The sequence below is a fragment of the Carettochelys insculpta genome, chromosome 2 (genome assembly GCF_033958435.1).
Source record: "Carettochelys insculpta isolate YL-2023 chromosome 2, ASM3395843v1, whole genome shotgun sequence".
Lineage (NCBI taxonomy): Eukaryota > Metazoa > Chordata > Testudines > Carettochelyidae > Carettochelys > Carettochelys insculpta.
In genome coordinates, this window is record NC_134138.1 from 83,576,480 (window position 1) to 83,594,364 (window position 17,885).

At 38.4% G+C, this 17,885-nt stretch overlaps 1 protein-coding gene across 1 annotated transcript; it reads right to left on the bottom strand.

Moving 5' to 3' along the window:
* Nucleotides 1–2,712: 2,712 nt before the first annotated feature.
* Nucleotides 2,713–13,500, bottom strand: LOC142008582 (transthyretin). The gene is made up of 4 exons (XM_074985814.1): nt 13,432–13,500; nt 12,340–12,479; nt 4,406–4,541; nt 2,713–2,820 (listed from the first exon to the last, which is right to left on the bottom strand). Exons 1-4 carry the CDS (start codon nt 13,498–13,500, stop codon nt 2,713–2,715), a joined length of 453 nt encoding a protein of 150 aa, XP_074841915.1.
* Between the last annotated feature and the right edge of the window lie 4,385 nt (nt 13,501–17,885).

Sequence of the window (17,885 nt, forward strand, 5' to 3'; positions counted from 1 at the left end):
GATCCCTGTGTTATTTGTAGGGATTGGATGCAATTACGGAATAGGGGACAGTCAATGGAAGGCCAGTTCAGAAGACCCACACTTGCTGATTTTTTTATGAAAGCCTTGATCATTCAGTTAAAGAAGAAAGATTTCTGTTAACTTAGCCATATTTTTTGATTCCCTCCTTTTTTGTTCCTTCCTTTCAACTAGAAAAACGAACTTTTGCTTAATGCGGAAGGGGAATGAGGACAATGCAATGTGGGAAGATGTCAAAGAACAGCGAGCATACCCAGAATGCTATGGGGAGGAGGGAACTGTGGGATAGAGTCCCATAATGCACTACTGCAACAGTTGATATTTGCCAATTGAGTGTCGACTTTGTGAAGAGCATGTGGGGAGGTGAGTATAGTCAAAATTGAATTTATAAATTCCAAAATTACAAAATCGATATTAATAAATTTTATTTTATCTTGTAATAGTCTACACTATGAGATAAAATCCAGTTTAAAGTAATTTGATATTAAAATGTTACTGTCTTCATTGAAAATACCATCAGTCTTGAATTAGTGAGCTCTAATACGGATAACAAAATGCCGATTTTTACGGGATGGGTATAGCATCACTTTTGAATTTAAAATTTTGAATAAAGGCTAGTGTGGAATTCTAAAGTGATGCTTTTGATTCTGGCCCACAGGCTGCCTGTTGGACACCCCTAACCCCCCAGAATTCTCCTAAACATACCTCTGCTCCCCAACATCTCCCTATAAATGATCTGTTCCCACTATCAGAACTGCTGTGGTTTCTTGCATTGACCCCAATAGATTGTGGTATGTGGCCACAACTGACTGTGGGATTGGGTCAGGACACGAACATGTGATGAGTCTGAGAATGATGGATGTATGATTTTTTTTCAAAAGAAACTGCTTCATAAAGAGCCCTGAATTAACCTGACCTGTTTTTTGAGGTCTGTCTTTTCAACACCTGCATTCAGTTTTCCATTGTGTCAAACTTCATCAGCTGGATACTTGAATGTGGTTAGGAAACCACATTTTGTTCTCCATAAGCAGTTGTTATTGACAATTAAATATGTAGTTAATGGGTGTAGCTATAGCAAGTGCGAATTTATTGTTGTTCAAGCTCCAGTCCAAATAAGATTGACCAAAACTGGATACCTTTGAAACATCTTCCATTGAAACAGCACCAAATGGAAATATTTGATTTGTTTGTAACAGTTGTGTAACAAGGGCTGAGTCCGGAAATCAGAAAAATCCAACCAGTTTATTGTTGCTGCAGTTCTTACACAATGTATTAATCCAGTTGGGATCTAGTCTTCTGAACAAATTCTCAGTCTAAAAATTTAAACTACAAGGTCACTAACAAATGAGCACTGATTCTTTTTAGAGGAATCATTCCATTCTCTGCCTCTGAGTCACCGCAATCCCACTAGAACAAAACACATTCAACCCAACAGACGAGAGCCAACAAGTTTAGAAAACTTAGTCCCCTCCTTCCCCACAAAAATCAGTTTCTCCATGACTTCAACTGATTCGCAGAGTCAGTCTGCATCTTAACCTATGCTGAATTTTGAAGTTCTCTTGTAAGTTGTTATGCAGATAAATGTTGTTAAAAAGTCATGCTTCTGTCTTAGCACTTCCCCTTTAAAACTCCAGTAAAGAACAGCTAGTACTTGATCTATGTAGCTATTCTGTGTCCCTTTTGTGTTGTGACTGATGGTGAAATACTGCAGTCTTTTTTCATGAGGTCTGGCCTGAGCTAACATGATGTTTCATAGGGCTCCAGTTAGATATCTTCAGAAAATCAACTTTGGGTATTAGATCACTGTGCCATCAAAAGGGACAAATGGAGGCGCTTTCTTGTTTCAAACAGGAACACCCTTCCTTTCAGTATATCTGCTTCCAGCTGATCTTGGCAAATGCAGAAATATTTGAAAAGATTTATAAATGGCATCCATAAACTGAACTCGGTCAACTGTTTGGTTGCATTTAGCATTCTGAACAAAAATGCATGATAAAAATCATAGCACTGTTCACTTTGCTTGTATTCTATATCTCTTTCATTTACGCTTCATTGTCTGTTCTTCTATTAAGTGTTACGAATGTTTTTGTGCTATTTTGCTCTCTTCTGTGTTTGTATAACATCAAGCACAATATGCTCCATTGTTGGTCCATTGTCATTACCACTACCATGATACAAATAATAAATAAATGTGACTTATTTCATTAGAATTTGTTCAGCTATTTCTGGGATTTAAGTATGTGTGCTGACAGGAAACGATATCTCTTGGTATTCATTGCCTACCATGCAAGGAACTTGTTTCAAATGCCATACAATAAGGCAATGTATTGATCTGTCTCCACTGTGAGGGGGGTGTGTGTGTGTGTGGTGGGGGATGTTCAAGTTACAGGTTACTATGCTAGGTCAAGTGGTGGTGAATGCTGAACGGCCAGTCAAAGTGTGTTTTGTTTCTTAAAAAAGTTTCTTTTGCACTTCAACGCCAATGTGTCCCTTCTGAACAAAGTGAAAAATCACTGAGAGAATTGCAACTATTTCATCTTTAAGCATTTATTGACTTGCCTGAATTCTCAGCCAGGCTACAAAATGATAGACTACTATAACAGAGAGCATGCCATTCGATACAGGAATTAACCTCCTACAAACCTATGGTAGTTCTATCAATGGAGAGTATTCTGGGATGATTTGGGAGTGATCTTATTCCTGTGGGTTACTGACTACAGCAGTAGTTGAATATGAGAAGGGACTGAGAAGAGCAGCAATGGTATAATGACGGTGACCGGAATCGTTGGCAGAAAAGACCACCTGGAAAAGAAAATATTTGTAAGTTTGAAGCACAGTGTATGTATTCCAAAGCTGCCTCAATGTTAGATCCAGCACACGGTCATCCCTAATGTAGTAATTTGTCTGATTTCCTTCAGTTATTGGTTTTATATTTCATTTGCTGTGCAAACCTAATCAACTAGAAGTAAGATATATTAACAAATTAATGCCTCAACAAATCCAAGTATCAGAGGGTTCAGGGACTCATCCAGAGCTCATTGAAGTTAGTGAAAAGAGTTCTGTTAACTTCCTTGGGCTTTGGATCAGGAGAACTGACTCATTCCTGTGCAGTGCTTATCACCTTTAACTCTCAGAAGATAGCTAGCTGCAAATGTTAAGCTGCAAATAAAGGTGGTTGTTCCTCCCCTCTCCCTGTAAACACTATGTACGTGTTATAGCACGTAGACAATAAAAGTGCCTGGTTACCAGCCAAGGAAAACATAAGGGCCGTGTCTACACTAGCCCCAAACTTCGAAATGGCCACGCAAATGGCCATTTCGAAGTTTACTAATGAAGCGCTGACATGCATATTCAGCGCTTCATTAGCATGCGGGCAGCAGCAGCACTTCGAAATTGACACGCCTCGCCGCCGCGCGGCTCGTCCCGACGGGGCTCCTTTTCGAAAGGACCCCGCCTACTTCGAAGTCCCCTTATTCCCATGAGCTGATGGGAATAAGGGGACTTCGAAGTAGGCGGGGTCCTTTCGAAAAGAAGCCCCACTGGAACGACCCGTGCAGTGGCGAGGCGCGTCAATTTCGAAGTGCCATGGCCGCCCGCATGCTAATGAAGCGCTGAATATGCATTTCAGCGCTTCATTAGTAAACTTCGAAATGGCCGTTTGCATGGCCATTTCGAAGTTTGGGGCTAGTGTAGATGTAGCCAAGATGAAATTGTACCTTGATTCTTCTGGAAATTGACAGAATAGCATTCAAAAGTCTTATCTATATTTTAATTGTCCTTCATAATTTATTCCTAGTTGTTCTTTGCTGCAGTTTTCTCTATCTCATGCTTCAGGAGTGATCGAAGGAAAAATGCACATTGAACTTTACTAATAATTGATGTGTGGGCAAAAAATAATGGAAATGTCTGATTTTCTGAGGTTACATGTCAAATGGAAGAAATTTCAATGGCTTCTAGATTACTGGAACTGGAGTTGCTATTTAAAACAGGAAATGCTTTGGATATCAATAAAGACCCTTTTCTGATTTACCTTTGGCAGTACCATCACATAATGGGTCTCCAAAGCCTTGCAATGATAAAAGTATTTCCATACTGCAGAACATTTCAAATGCACCATTTTGAGTACAACTCTGAATCATGTTCTCTGTTGGTGTGCACAGAGCTCTATTGTCTTCAGTGGAGTTTTGCCCATTTACACTAGCAGAGAGTTTGGTGCATTGACTTACAAGGGAACTCTTCAGTTCCCATGGTAGGTATTGCATTTTTTCCTGCACATAATGCTGTAGGACATGGTGACACACTGCAGTGTCTAAATCTACTCTTTGTACTTTTTTAAAGCAAATATTCTGCTCAATAGGTAAGATGTAAGGCATTCATGGATACTTACATCAGCATATTCATGGAATGGAGATAGACCAAGTTCTGTCCAGTAAGAGCTGGTGTCAAACTCAATCTTGTATATCCCTTCTACAAATTGTTCATCTGTTGTAAGCTCATGGATTTCTCCAAATTCTGTAGTTTTCCTATAATGATAAACAGCCACATACATACTTGGTCTTGACATTCAGATGTATTATGACAATTGTGTGGAATGCTAACTGGCACACTTATGAAGCCTTGTTCTTTGGGTCCCAAGGATTGGTTCTATAAATCTGAAATTATTCTCTAAAGTATGCTTCATGGTGTCACAGCATCTATCCATGCTACCAGCTCATTCATGTATATCATGTACCAAGCGTGGGCTGTAGAAAGCATGTCATTACTGCAGTTATGCCACACAGTTTGGCTAAAGCCTATTTTAATTTGGTGTTTAGCTTGCATTAAATGTGCTATGGATCTGAAAATTAGAGGTCTGGAAAAAGAATTGTCATGATGAGGAGATCTACTGTTTGCCATGATAAAGTTATGGAAGGAAGCAGATGTTTTGGGGAAAAGATCTGCTGACTAAATGTGAAAAGCATACAAGGCTATATATTTTAAATGTGCCTACTGAAGCATTTTCATGTGGCCCTGAGGGGTATTTGCTTATGATCTGGTGATGATAAAATTTCTATTTGTATTATTAATTGGAATTGCAGTTCGTAAGGGTTGAGCTGAGGAGTAAGGACCCATTATGCTAGATGCAGTGAATAATGAAAAGAATCCCTGGCCCAAAGAGCTCACCATCTAGGTTAATAAAGTACAATCAATGGCTCAAGCAGCAAACTGTAAAGGAAAGGTGCATTTTGTGACTATCTAACTAGCATAAACAATTTTATCTTTTTGAACTAAAAGTATTCTTCAAGCAGTTACACAACCAGTTTCTTCCTCCCTTTTTTATTTTCTAAACTTCTTTCCTTTATCTGCAATTTTTTTCTTTTCTTGAAATCTTTGTGAAGTTTATTTCATTCATAATCTTGTGTAATGGCTTGATATTTGAAGAAGGAAGGAACCTAAAGTCTGAATAGCTAAGAGCTCAGCAGTTTTATTGCTACCCATGAAAACAGCTGTCCAGGCAGATAAGAGTGGGAGATGGAAGAGAGGGATCCATAATGAAACACGGTAATGATAGTCAAAGAACAAATCAATTACTGTATTGTTCCCACTTTCCTCTTTCCAACCCGCTCGCCTGCTTCCCCACTTCATTTTAGTTGGTTTTGCCTCAGAATGAATTGTAATCAAGAAACATAGTCTGAAGTGGGTCTTACTAATGAAAGCACATTACCTTATAAATAAAATTGTTAATCTTTACGGTGCTGCAGGGCTGCTTGTTTTTTGTGAAGCTAGAGACTGACGTGGCTTCACCTCTGAGAAAAATAGTCTCAGTGAAGGATTTATTCTAGTTATGTAATAGGCATCCTTCAGTCTGCATAGACTATGGATCGCGCCCTTTATAGTTTCAATTGACTTCATTTACAGCGTCTACTGTGACTATGGAGACCCACATGAGAGTGACAGTCCTTGCTGCATCTCTTGCAGATGTGGTGAGTGTCTGGCAAGTCCTTAGTGTGCTTTCTGTGCGCTCGCTTCTCCTCTGCTAGCTGTCTGATCCTCATCTCGCCCTTCTGAAGGCCCTTGTGTAACCCTAGTTATGTACCTTGGGGGAAAGTCTAGTTACTTTCCAATTGAGTAGAAACTCTGTCTGGGGTTGCAATTTGGTTCAGTGGGAATGTACTGTACCTAAGGTAAGCTAAAACATGAAACAATCTAGGCTTTGATTGAAAATAACTTATGATGATGAAAGGGTTCTAAGGCTAGGATTCAGTCCCTGACCTAAAAGTTGATTTATTTCATTTTGTAAATTGCACCTTGTTTAACTTTGTGACCTTTTTAAAAGGGCAGTGCGGTTGATCAGTAATTTGTAGTCACACTTGCAAAAGGGAGAGGGTCAGATTCTGCACAAGTTTGTTGTATGCAACTATGGCTGTCTACACTAGCCCCCTCCCTTTGAAAGAGGGATGCTAATGAGATACTTCTGGATATGCTAATGAGGCACTGTAATGAATATTCCAAATAGAAATAAGGGGATTTCAAAGTGTTTGGGGTCCTTTCAAAAAGGACCCTCTGTAGATGAGACACGCATGATTGAAAGCAGTACTTTCAAAGTGCTGTGGCTGCCATTATGCTAATGAGGTACTGCATGTTCATTACAGCACCTCATTAGCATATCCCAAAATGCCTCATTAGGATCCCCCTTTTGAGGGGGGGCTACTGTAGACATAGTTTTGAAAGCAGAAATTATTTAATCACATTAGCCAATACATTGTAGCCATGTTTCAGTTAAGGCTAACAATTGTACCTGAATCAAAATCTGTCATCAGAACAATCACTGAAAAGTTTAGGTCCAAATTGAATTTTTCAATGAGGCTGCGTTTTTATAATACACAGAATTAATCTGTTAGTTGTGAACAAGCCCAAACTTGAGAGAAGATGAACTCCATTTTAGACTTTGCAATATAACCTTACTTCTAGTTTAGGCCTGATCCAGCAGAAGCTGGATTTGAGACTAAAACATTCATTGGGCATTTGGATACAAACATTGTAGGTGTAGTAGCAATAGAAAGAGGCTACTGAAAGACTAATGCAGCTAATCACAGGCAATGAGAAGACAAGGCAACAGTAGCGTTCTGAAGTATGTGTATGTTTGTAGACTATGGTTCAAGTGTCTTGCAGATACCAAATAGTTAATGACATATGAAAGCCATGAACTCAAGAGCAAAAATAGCTTACCAATAAATTGTCCGTAATTTCCATAAAAAATAGAAACTCATGAACAAGCCAGCACCGACAAGAGCTAAACTAGATGAAATCATAGGTATCTTACTGCTCAAGTGTCGGTGCCATTAGATTTGGTTGCTAGGGCTTAGTTAAAGCATTTAAAATTGTGATTATTATAATCTTTGGGAAGGGCAACTGCACATAGTGTTTACTTACAAATAATGTAGTTTTGTAAGGTTGGGATTTTCAAAACCTCTGAGCTTCAGTGGGAGTGAATGTGACCAATGATGAGTCTTTAGCATCTCTTTACTCGGTTCTAGAACTTCAGGGGAATTTTGCATCAATCGCAATGCTCCTAGTCCTAGGTCCAAGTGCATGTTAGTAGTGCCAGGAAAAAGCCCTTAGAGGCTTCATGTGCTCATCAAAATCCTATAGCAAAACTCCCAGGGAGACTTCAGTGATACAGAAGTTTGCCCTAAATTAGGTTCAGCAAAAGGAGAGTTGCAAATATCTGTTCACGAATGCATAGATTGTTTATAATGAACCTCTCTATCAATGCTTAGCTCTCACCTGATGAAAAGGCAAAAGCATAACTTGGATCTTCTTCAGCCCTGTGATAGAGACATCTCACCTTCAAACTGAGTTGAACTGGAAAAAAAAATCTCTACACCATTGAAAACAGCAATTGTTTATGTAAGGATATGACCCCATGTGTGGCAATCATGCCCTGTGAGTGCAATGCTTAAAGCAAAGATGAAGCCTTGTTAGAGCCTGGTTGTCCATTGATCTGAGTACAAGCATGGTTCCAATGTTCATTTTAATCTGCACAACAACCAGGCTTTTCTACAGCTAGACTTGTCTGTGCAATAAACCAGAGCAATTTTTAACCCAATTAAAGGACTTCTGAGTTGTACCACGTTCCCTGATTTCCCTACATTTACTGTTATTGATCCTGGCAGTGGAATAGGTGCTCAAGTCCTCAATCAATGGATTGTAAACAAAACTTCTGTGAGTGTGAAACTGACATACTTTCAGTTCAATGGCTTTTGCCCAACACTATGAATTGAATACCAACAGTGAAAGTGCAGGCTTGCATAAAACAGTGTCTTCTCACATATTTAGCTTGTATATCATATGATACATCCACTGTTTTTATTGTGAGGTATTCTTATCTTGCATGCTTGACCATACTGAAACATCAACTTTTGAATACCCACTTAAGTATAACTGTACATGGAACCATTTATTGTCATAGTTCATTCATGTTGCTTCTGCATTTGAAGAGTAAGGTTACTTGAAGGTATTTTGTAACTTGCTCTTCTCCTCCATGTTCTAGAAGTCCTATGACTGAAAAACAGAAGCATCTGAATTCTCTTCAGAAAAATGTTTTAATCATCTGTATTGGGGATGGAAGGGAGTGGAGAGAAAAGAAGGAATTCTCTCTTGCACATGAGGAATGTGGGGAGATACCTCCAGGCCCTTCTTCTCCTTTATGATTCAGGTGGAATCATAGCTAGCAAAGCACAAAAATCTGGTCCGATTACATTGTCTGGGACATTTTCATTATAAAGCTGTGTATAGTGACTGAATTCTTTATTATCTACATTCATGTGACCTTGGGTCTTATGTAATTTTGCTGGGTGTAAAGTACCCTTGAAATCACTCCCACTGATCCTCTTCATGGGACATATGCTGTATTGAAATTAAATTATGCACTCAAATGTTTACAGATCGCCCATTAATTTGGACCATATTCAATTCCTGAAGTAGTACTTTAGAGTAAAATATGTGATATAAACCATTGCAAATGCATACGAAGTAGCTTGTTTTCCACATTCTAGCCCTACCCCCACAGAAGAACTAATTTTGTCAGGGATTAGCCGATAGGCATTATGTTTGCAGCAGTATGTGGGCACAAAGGGTGCAAGTGAAAAGGTCATAGATGACCAAATGAAGAGTTAGTTACCTGACTCTCATTCCTAACTCATCACCTAATAAATTATTTTGCTAGTCTTTAAAGTGCTAAATGACTGCTTTTTTTATTTTGTTAGAATACAGACTAATACAGCTACCTCCCAGGCCTCTGGACAAGTAGACCATGCTCCTTCCTAAGAACTTCTCATAAGGAATTACCTTCACTTGCATATTTTTAGTTAAGTTTAATTCAAACTGAGCTTAATAAAGATGCTTGTTGTATTGTAACTCTCTCCTTGCCTTTTAAATACTCTTAGTTCAAATGCAAGGTGCTTCTCCTACTGCACTAACAGGTAGTATTAAGAGACAGAATGACAATAATTATTCACACTTACAGGTACATACCCTGAGAAGAGCATTTACCTGTGTATGTACATTCCAAGTGCTGTTGACATAATACACTATTAAAAATTACTGTTAGGTAAATTTTTCCAGTGCATATTATGGTTTGTATTAAGATCCCTTTTCATCATTCCTAAACTTCCAAGTCTGGTATGAGGCCTATCTATGTCATAACATGCATCATGGTTCATAGGCAGTCAGTGTAGTGAAAATCTGCTGTCTCTGCCTTTTATCACACATTACAGACCTCAAGAAGGCCACAAACTGAAAAGGTGCCTTAAAGTCTGAAAGAGAAAACTACCCCAGCAGCAGCTACATTCAAGGTCTCAGAACTAGACTAGAAGAACACTTTTTTTTCTCTCTCTCTCTCTTTCTGTCCCCAAACACCTCCCACTGTTGTCAGCCTTAGAGATATGAACAAAGTATAACAAACTCAGTATGCTTGCCATTTATCTTTGCTGTTTTTGCTTTAAATCCCTAGATGTACATCACTGGATCATACCTATCTGGGGAGAATTACAAACACTCCCTTGACTTCATGATTGGAGTTCCATGTATGCATTGTTTAATTAAACTGTTAAGAAGTTGTATATATGTATTACGTAAATGTTGTTTGAGCTATAGGCGGATTCATTTGTGTAACCTCTTAGGTTATTGGCTTACGGTGCTTATTTTGTCTTGCTGCTAGCGCCTATCCAGTTGCTTCTCTCCACCCATTAAAATCCTATATAATCAGTTGTAACTAACTGCTTGACAGTGCTCCCCTGAGTCCTGATCGGCGATGTGGCATTCTGCCAGCTGTGCGTAATAAACCCTCCTCCTTGCTTCATACATGGTGTCCAGACTTTGTTTCCAACATGCTTCTTAACAGTTGTAACTATTTATTGTATCCAGATAGTCAGAAGGTCTGTGAGGTAATAACACATATTGCCAGTTTTGCTTGCCCTTGTGGACTGGTTCTCGTTTAAAACCTAGACTGGAATATTTATATGGTTCCTCTTTGCAGGTCCTAAGTATTTGGTCAGGAGTACAAGAAGCAATCTTTTGAGGACATTACAACAATAGTTCAAAAAACAAAATTTTCACCCCATGGGAAATACTAATATGTCAAAGTTAATTTATGTTCTTAATTGGAATATAAAACCAAAATCTTGAATTCTCGTGACTGCAAAAATTCCCAAAATGTCAGGAGAAACAAACAATGACATTTTTGACTGAAACCTTGTAAACATAGATCTGCTTAAAGTATAAAATAATCTAACGGTACTGCAAGCCCTGTGATTATAAAATAGTATGTCTCAAAATTTGCCAGCTGATTGGACAAGTTGCGTGTTTGAAAATAGCATGGCTTTAGCCCCATATCAAGGGAAGAATTAACACTATGCCGTTCCAGAAGGAATACAGCTAAATTGACTTTATATAAAAGCGCTAGACTATAATTCTTCCTCCTACTCTCCCAGGCAAAATTTTCTATATTTTGTGCATCTAAAGTTAGTTTCTGAAGTTCACGTTAAAGGATCTGAAAACAAGTGACTTGATTTTCAGAACAACAAGACTCTTGTGGCACCTTATAGACTAACAGATATTTTGGAGCATAAGCTTTCGTGGGCAAAGACCTGTTTCATCAGATGCATGAGTCATGATTTGCAGAGGTCCTGAACACTTGAGGTGTCTATTGACATCAGGGAGCTAGCGCTTCATAAAAGCACCACTCTCACATATTTTAAAAAGAACATAGGTTTCCCGATAATGGCAAAGAAAGCATGCTGTGGTTTTTAGAGACCAATAGTTATCCCATCACCCTGCACAAATTGTTTGACACAGATACTAAGTTTTGAACAAGGTTTCACTCTATAAATCTGTTCTGAATGCTTCATGTTCATATATTAGCACTTCAGAGTTTCTTCAGATCTGTTCAGCTATGCTGTATAGCCTTTCTAGGGGGTAGTCTGTGAAATACCTACAGACAGAGGCAAACAGCGGTCTCAATGCTGCAGAGAGAGAGAAACAATATCACAAAACATTTAACAAAAGACTGGAAGGAAGACCGTAAATGAACTGGCTAGGGTACTCTGTTGTAATGTGGGAGACTGGGCTTCACCTCTTTGTTTCTTGTGTGACCTTGAGCCTAGTTACTAATCTCTCTGTATCTGCAAAATGGGAATAATAGCTTCCCGACCTCATAGGGATGTTGTGATTATAAATCCATGAGAAGTGGTTATCTGCTCAGGTATCATATGAATATGTGCAATGTAAACACTATAACAAGAACCACAAACAGATACTGGAGACCTTTTTCTGCTCTTAGTTACACCAGTGTAACTTTATCCAAGGAATTTGTCCTGAGTTTTGTGTGTGTAAGTGAAAACAGCAGGGAAGGGCATTTATTGATTGCATGTTTAGGGCTTTCTAACAAAGATTGGAGGAGAAAGACTTCCTCCTCTACAAATAAAGCTCTGAACCTACTGTATATCAAAATGGCTATGCTGGATTATGCAGAAGGTCAGTTACACAGGTGGTTTTTTTAACAGCAGCAATACCATAGCACCTTTTGAAAGCTAGGAGAAAAATAGAAAAATTGCTAAGGTACGATGGATAATTCTCAGTAATTCTCTCTCCTGGTATGTATTCTCATCATGGGCCTGGGCCCACTGAGTTTAGTAACTTTAGATCAGATTAGATTAGATGCTTTTTGCAAAGTAAGGGAGACAAGCTATGAAACAAATTGCTCATCCAGTCAGGATCCCCTTTATATCTCATTTTGATCTTCAAGACATCTTGAAAGTTTCACAGCACAACTTAACTTACCCTGTAGCAAATTCCTGCCAGTTTCCATCTGCAGCCTTTTTAAACACTTTAACTGCTACATTGGCAGCTGGACTTCCTCTAACTGCATCCAGAACTTTCACCATAAGAGGGCACTTGGAATCAACAGACCCATGGGAAACCTTGAGAAAATAGAAAAGGTTTGTGTAACTCACTAAATTATATAGGGCATAGTCAACATGCCTGATAGCCGTCTTCTTCCAAACAGCAGAAAAGCCACGCTTCCAGATTTTAACACGTACCAAACACAGCAGTATTTTCAATTTGGTGAACTTCACAAATAGAAGTTTCATATATCAAGATAATCTTAGATTGGGTGCATTGTATTACTTGGAATAATTGCATAATAAATTTGTAAACATAGTTTAAGACAGTAAATATCTCGGTAAATAACATAACATGTTAATTATGGGTGTTTCTTTGAATGAGCACAGAACTAGGGCAAGAAAATAATGAACAAGTATCTCTTCAGGCTAGCTACCTAACCTTCTACGTCCGAGAAGCAGCATCTTATTACCCCAGAAATATCTCTGGAGCTGAGAGGAAATTGGCTCCTCCATCTTTGCTATGCTGTGTTTAATTTTTAGTAATTCTTCAATAGCATCTCCCACCTTTTGCTCTTGTAGTGTATTACACAAAGTAAACAACCATCACAACACAGCAGTGAGGAAAATAAAATTGTCCCTGTTTTACAGATATAAAGGTTGAATCACAGAAATAAAGGAACTTGCCCAACATCCCTGTGAGAACCAGGAACGGGGAGCCCCAATCTTCTAGAACGTAGTGCTTTCCCTTAACCACAAGACCTCACTGAAATAGATGAACCACAAGGCCTTTGAAATAATAGCTGGATGAATCCCAACATTGACTTTATTTTAAATATCACTGTGAATTTTGAGGGAAATGCTTGAGAAAAATGGCAGTATCAGAACACTGTAACATGACAATGGCTGTGGGAGTTGTTTTTAGGGTATAATGCATGCAATATAAAGTATATGTCTGTGCCTGTATTCAGAAATGAGTTTACATTATATGCAATCATTTTAACTACTCCTTCAATACCAAAACACTTACCAATGGTGCAGCTTCAGAAAGAAATACCAGTCCAGCTAAGAAAACGAGAAGCACAGAATAAAAGGCCATTCTGCTTGCTGTTGTGAACTTCTGTGCCAGCAGCTAAAAGCTGATGGGATTTGGGATTTTATACTCAAGCTTACCACAAAACAGGCTGCTTATCTGGTGCCCATATGACTCCAAACCTGCTGATTCTGATTATTTACTTAGTAAACAATCCAATCCTGCGATTATTCCATGCATGGAACTGCCACAGAAGTCCATGGGACTTTTGCATGTGGAAGGACTGCAGGATAAATTGAGTTAAGGGAATAAGTAACTCACACAAACATGAACCTTGTCTGGGGAGATTAGGCTGTTAGAATACCCTCTGTAAAATAATGCAAATAATTTGTTTTTATTTGCTGCATAACTGGTTAGAGCAAGGCCCTGTTTGCATTGCTGACTTACATGGGGAGCGTTCCTTATATATCCAGTCTTATTTCTTGTCTACTCCCATGTATGCTTCCCTTTTTATCTAATGTTTCTGAGGCTTAGCTGTTTAATCAAAGTGCTGTTTCCTTTCATGCGTAGTACAGGCACAATGGGATAAACTGCTGCGTAAGATACAAAAAATCATGCACAATATAGGTGGAATGGGATAAACTACTGCATAATACACAAAAAATACTATGGTAACATCCTGGTCCCATTGACCTTAATGAGACCAAGATTTCATCCCTAGTTATTAAAAGGCAAATCTCTGTGACCTTAACTCACACAAAAAATGGCACATGACAATGATGATAAGAAATTTCATTTCATTTCTATCTTTGCACCTGTTACTGTTTGCTTTTTGTCTTGACACAGCAGAGTAATTTCCATCAACTGAAAATGTGAATAGTAGTTCACACTTCACTTTCAAAATCTACCTAAAAAGGAGGCATGAACTGTGAGGAGAAAGTACTTTAGCTTTTAGGACTTGATCTGGTATCATTTAGGGTGCAGGAGTTTTGCCATTGACATGAATAGGTTTAGAATCAAGTCCTTAGAAGTTTTAAAGCAGAAAATGATAAAACTGGTCTTTTTGTCTACTCTCTCTTGTATTCATTTACATTATGTAAAGTTATGCTGATTTTAATAAAATATATTATGCAAGCCGAGCAGGGTCTCTTGATAGGAAATGCTGTGCAAACATTGAAGTAGACACAATCCTTGCCCATTAAAATTGCAATGGCAGCATTCCACACACACTTTGCACATATAAAAATGACCACAAAAAGTATGAGACAATTGGGAATCACCCTCAGTTTCCTTGCCTGCCAGTGGGAGTTATTCAAGTCTTGCAGCTAAAAATTCTGTTCTCAGATGGTATGGTCTACACAACAGCCTTATTTCAAAGATAACACCACTGCACACAAAAATCTATTTCAAAATTGCACTTAGCTATTTCAAAACACAATATCTGCGCACAGAGGCTACATCTACACTAGCCCAAAACTTTGAAATGGCCATGCAAATGGCCATTTTGAAGATTACTAATGAAGCGCTGAAATACATATTCAGTACCTCAAGAGCATGCGAGCAGTAGATAGGAATAAGGGGATTTCGAAGTTCCCAGGGTCCTTTCAAAAAGGGCCCCCATCTGGACGAGCCGCAGCAATTTCAAAGTGCCACAGCTGCCTGCATGCTAATGAGGCTAATGAATATGTATTTCAGCGCATCATTAGTAATCTTTGAAATGGCCATTTGCATGGCCATTTTGAAGTTTTGGGCCAGTGTAGGCCAGAGAGACTATTTAGAAATATAGCCATTGGATGCACTATGGCTTATTTTGAAATAGGCTCTATTCCCTATCTTAACAGCACCTGTTTTGAAATAGGCACTATCCCTCATAGGTTGTGTCTACATTTGCATTCCTCTTTGAAAAGAGACATGCAAATGAGGGAAATCAAAATGCAAATGAGGTGCAGATTTACATATCTGGCACCTCATTTGCATATTCTTTTGAAAGAAGAAAAGCCATGTAGACGCAGCTCTTTCGAAAGTAAGCCCCATCTTCGAAAAAACCCTTCTTCCCTTTCAAAGACGGGGTTTACTTTCAAAAGAACAATGTCTACACTGCTTTTCTTATTTCAAAAGAATATGCAAATGAGGCACCAGATATGTAAATCTGCACTGTATTTGCTATTTTCATTTCCCTCGTTTGCATGCCTCTTTTGAAAGAGAAATACAAGTTTAGACACAGCCACAGAATGAGACTTACCAATTTTGAAATAAACTAACTGCTATCTGAAATAGCGGGTGCATTTTGTAGATTCCAAGATAGTTATTTTGAAATAACTGACTTGGAACATCTTTTTTTTTTCTTTTTTTTAGATGAGTGAGAACCTCTCTAGCAGTGACTTTCTGCACGTGGAAGAGAATTAGAGATCTATTATTTATATCTGCAAGGAGCATTTTGTCTCTGTCTGTTAAGACTCTTGGTAGGAATGTTAATGGCTAAATGGGAAATGATCCCATTTTCAGAAAAGCGTCACCATGGCATAATATTGGCTCATACTAGCAACCTTTGGAATTTATTTCTTTAACTTCACATGAGATTTCTCTGTGCCAGGACAGTGAATTTGGAAGAATCAGACTTCTTTGGCTTCTTTGCAAGATTCGTTTCAGCTTCAGAAATTGTATAGAGGAATGGCATATTTAGGTTCTAGTATGATGTGCATTGTATTTTCATTCAAAACAACCTTGTTCTTTTAGCAATGCTATCATAAAGGATGGGTTTAGAGACAGAGAAATAGTCTGCCTCTCAGCCTAAATATCAAACCAATCTCTCCTTTTTCTCTTTCCTTTGTATTTTTGAAGAAGGTCTTCAATTCTGTGAGTCCTAGGACATCTTCAGAATCTCGAGGAAGTCAATGAACTCTGGGGATCTTCTGTCTTGGGGATCTTGGACAATATGAAATGTAAATAGCATGACAATATTCCACTGAAGGCATTGCTAGACAAGGTCTATCCATTCAGGATGAAAGGTATAGAAAGGTTCAGGGACCCACAGGTAAGTGGTTTGGGGCCTGTTGGAACTGGAGTGCTGAGAAGCTGAGAAGAAAAGGGGCCTGTTTGGAGTGAGGAGACTTGATAGGGGTTAGATAAAGGTAGAGGAATCTGGATGGCTCAGCACGAGACTAGGTTGTGGGACACACAAAAGGAGGTGGTTATGAAAACATGCTTAATCCTCAAATATTCCAACCCTTTACGGCTTAGCTGATTTACAAATTGTTTAAAGTTCTCCAGCTGTTAGTTAAAATTAATACATACTTTTTAATGAAGGCATGCTACCTACTTGGCAACATTACTGTATTCAGGTCAAGAACAAACATGTCTGTTAATTCTCTTGTTTACATCAAAGCTGTTTTCCAGATGCTGAACTATACATATTTCTTGTTCTTGCATACAGACACACACACTTGTACCTTTCACTAGTAACCTCTTTTTTCATGTTGTCCTTACATCTATTTTGTATTAATTTAGAAATCAAATACTTTTACATGAATAATTGACAGGAATTACAATTACTGCATTTGAAAATTGGACTTTGTCCACCACAAAACTGTAAACTTCTGATGGTATGAAAAATCACCTAATATATGGTATTAGCCTTTGTCATGCAGTAATCTGAATAGCTTTCAACAAAGAGTTTCGCAAAGAGTTAATTAATACATGGGCTTCATAAATATTTTAATAATTTATCTATGCTGAAACGTGTAGATGGATTCTATTTTGTTAGTATGGAATAACATCACAGTGAACTGTATTTGGGAGATAACCTACGGTTTATTTCTTAGATCGGTGTTTCTCAACCAGGGGTACGTGCACTCTTAGAGGTATGTTCATGTCTTCCAGAGGGTACTTCAACTCATCTAGATATTTGCCTAATTTTACAACAGGATACATAAAAACACTAGTAAAGTCAGTACAATCTAAAAGTCATTCAGACAGACTTGTTTCTACTGCTTCATATGCCTTATGCTGAAATGTAAGTACCATATTTGTATTCCAAATCATTTATTTGATAATGTGATAATAGAAAGTCAGCAAGTTTTCAGTAGCAGTCTTCTGCAATAGTTTTTCATGGTTTTGTAAGTAGTTTTTTACGTGAGGTGTAACTTGATGATATGCAAAACCAATCTGACTCCTGAAAAGGGTACAGCAATCTGGAAAGGTTGAAGGGCTCTTGTTTCAAAACCTCAGATTACTTTAGGATCATGTTTCTCAACCAGTGGTACAAGTGCCCTTTGGGGTATGTGAGAGAAGTCTGGGGATACTTATAATTTTTTTTAAAAAGGGGGCATTTAATTAAAAAATAAGTTGAGAAACACTGTCTTAGAATACAGGTTGAACCTCTCTCATCAAGCACCCTCAGGACGTGACAGGTGCTGGATGAGAGAATTTGCTGCACCACGGGAGGTCAATAT

Coding starts and splice junctions, on each gene's coding strand:
- LOC142008582 (XM_074985814.1), bottom strand. CDS start 13,500: ATGGCCTTTTATTCTGTGCTTCTCGTTTTCTTAGCTGGACTGGTATTT. Junction 4,542..12,339: donor TGGCAGGAATTTGCTACAGG/GTAAGTTAAGTT, acceptor TTATCATTATAG/GAAAACTACAGAATTTGGAG. Junction 2,821..4,405: donor CATTCCATGAATATGCTGAT/GTAAGTATCCAT, acceptor TTTCTTTTCCAG/GTGGTCTTTTCTGCCAACGA.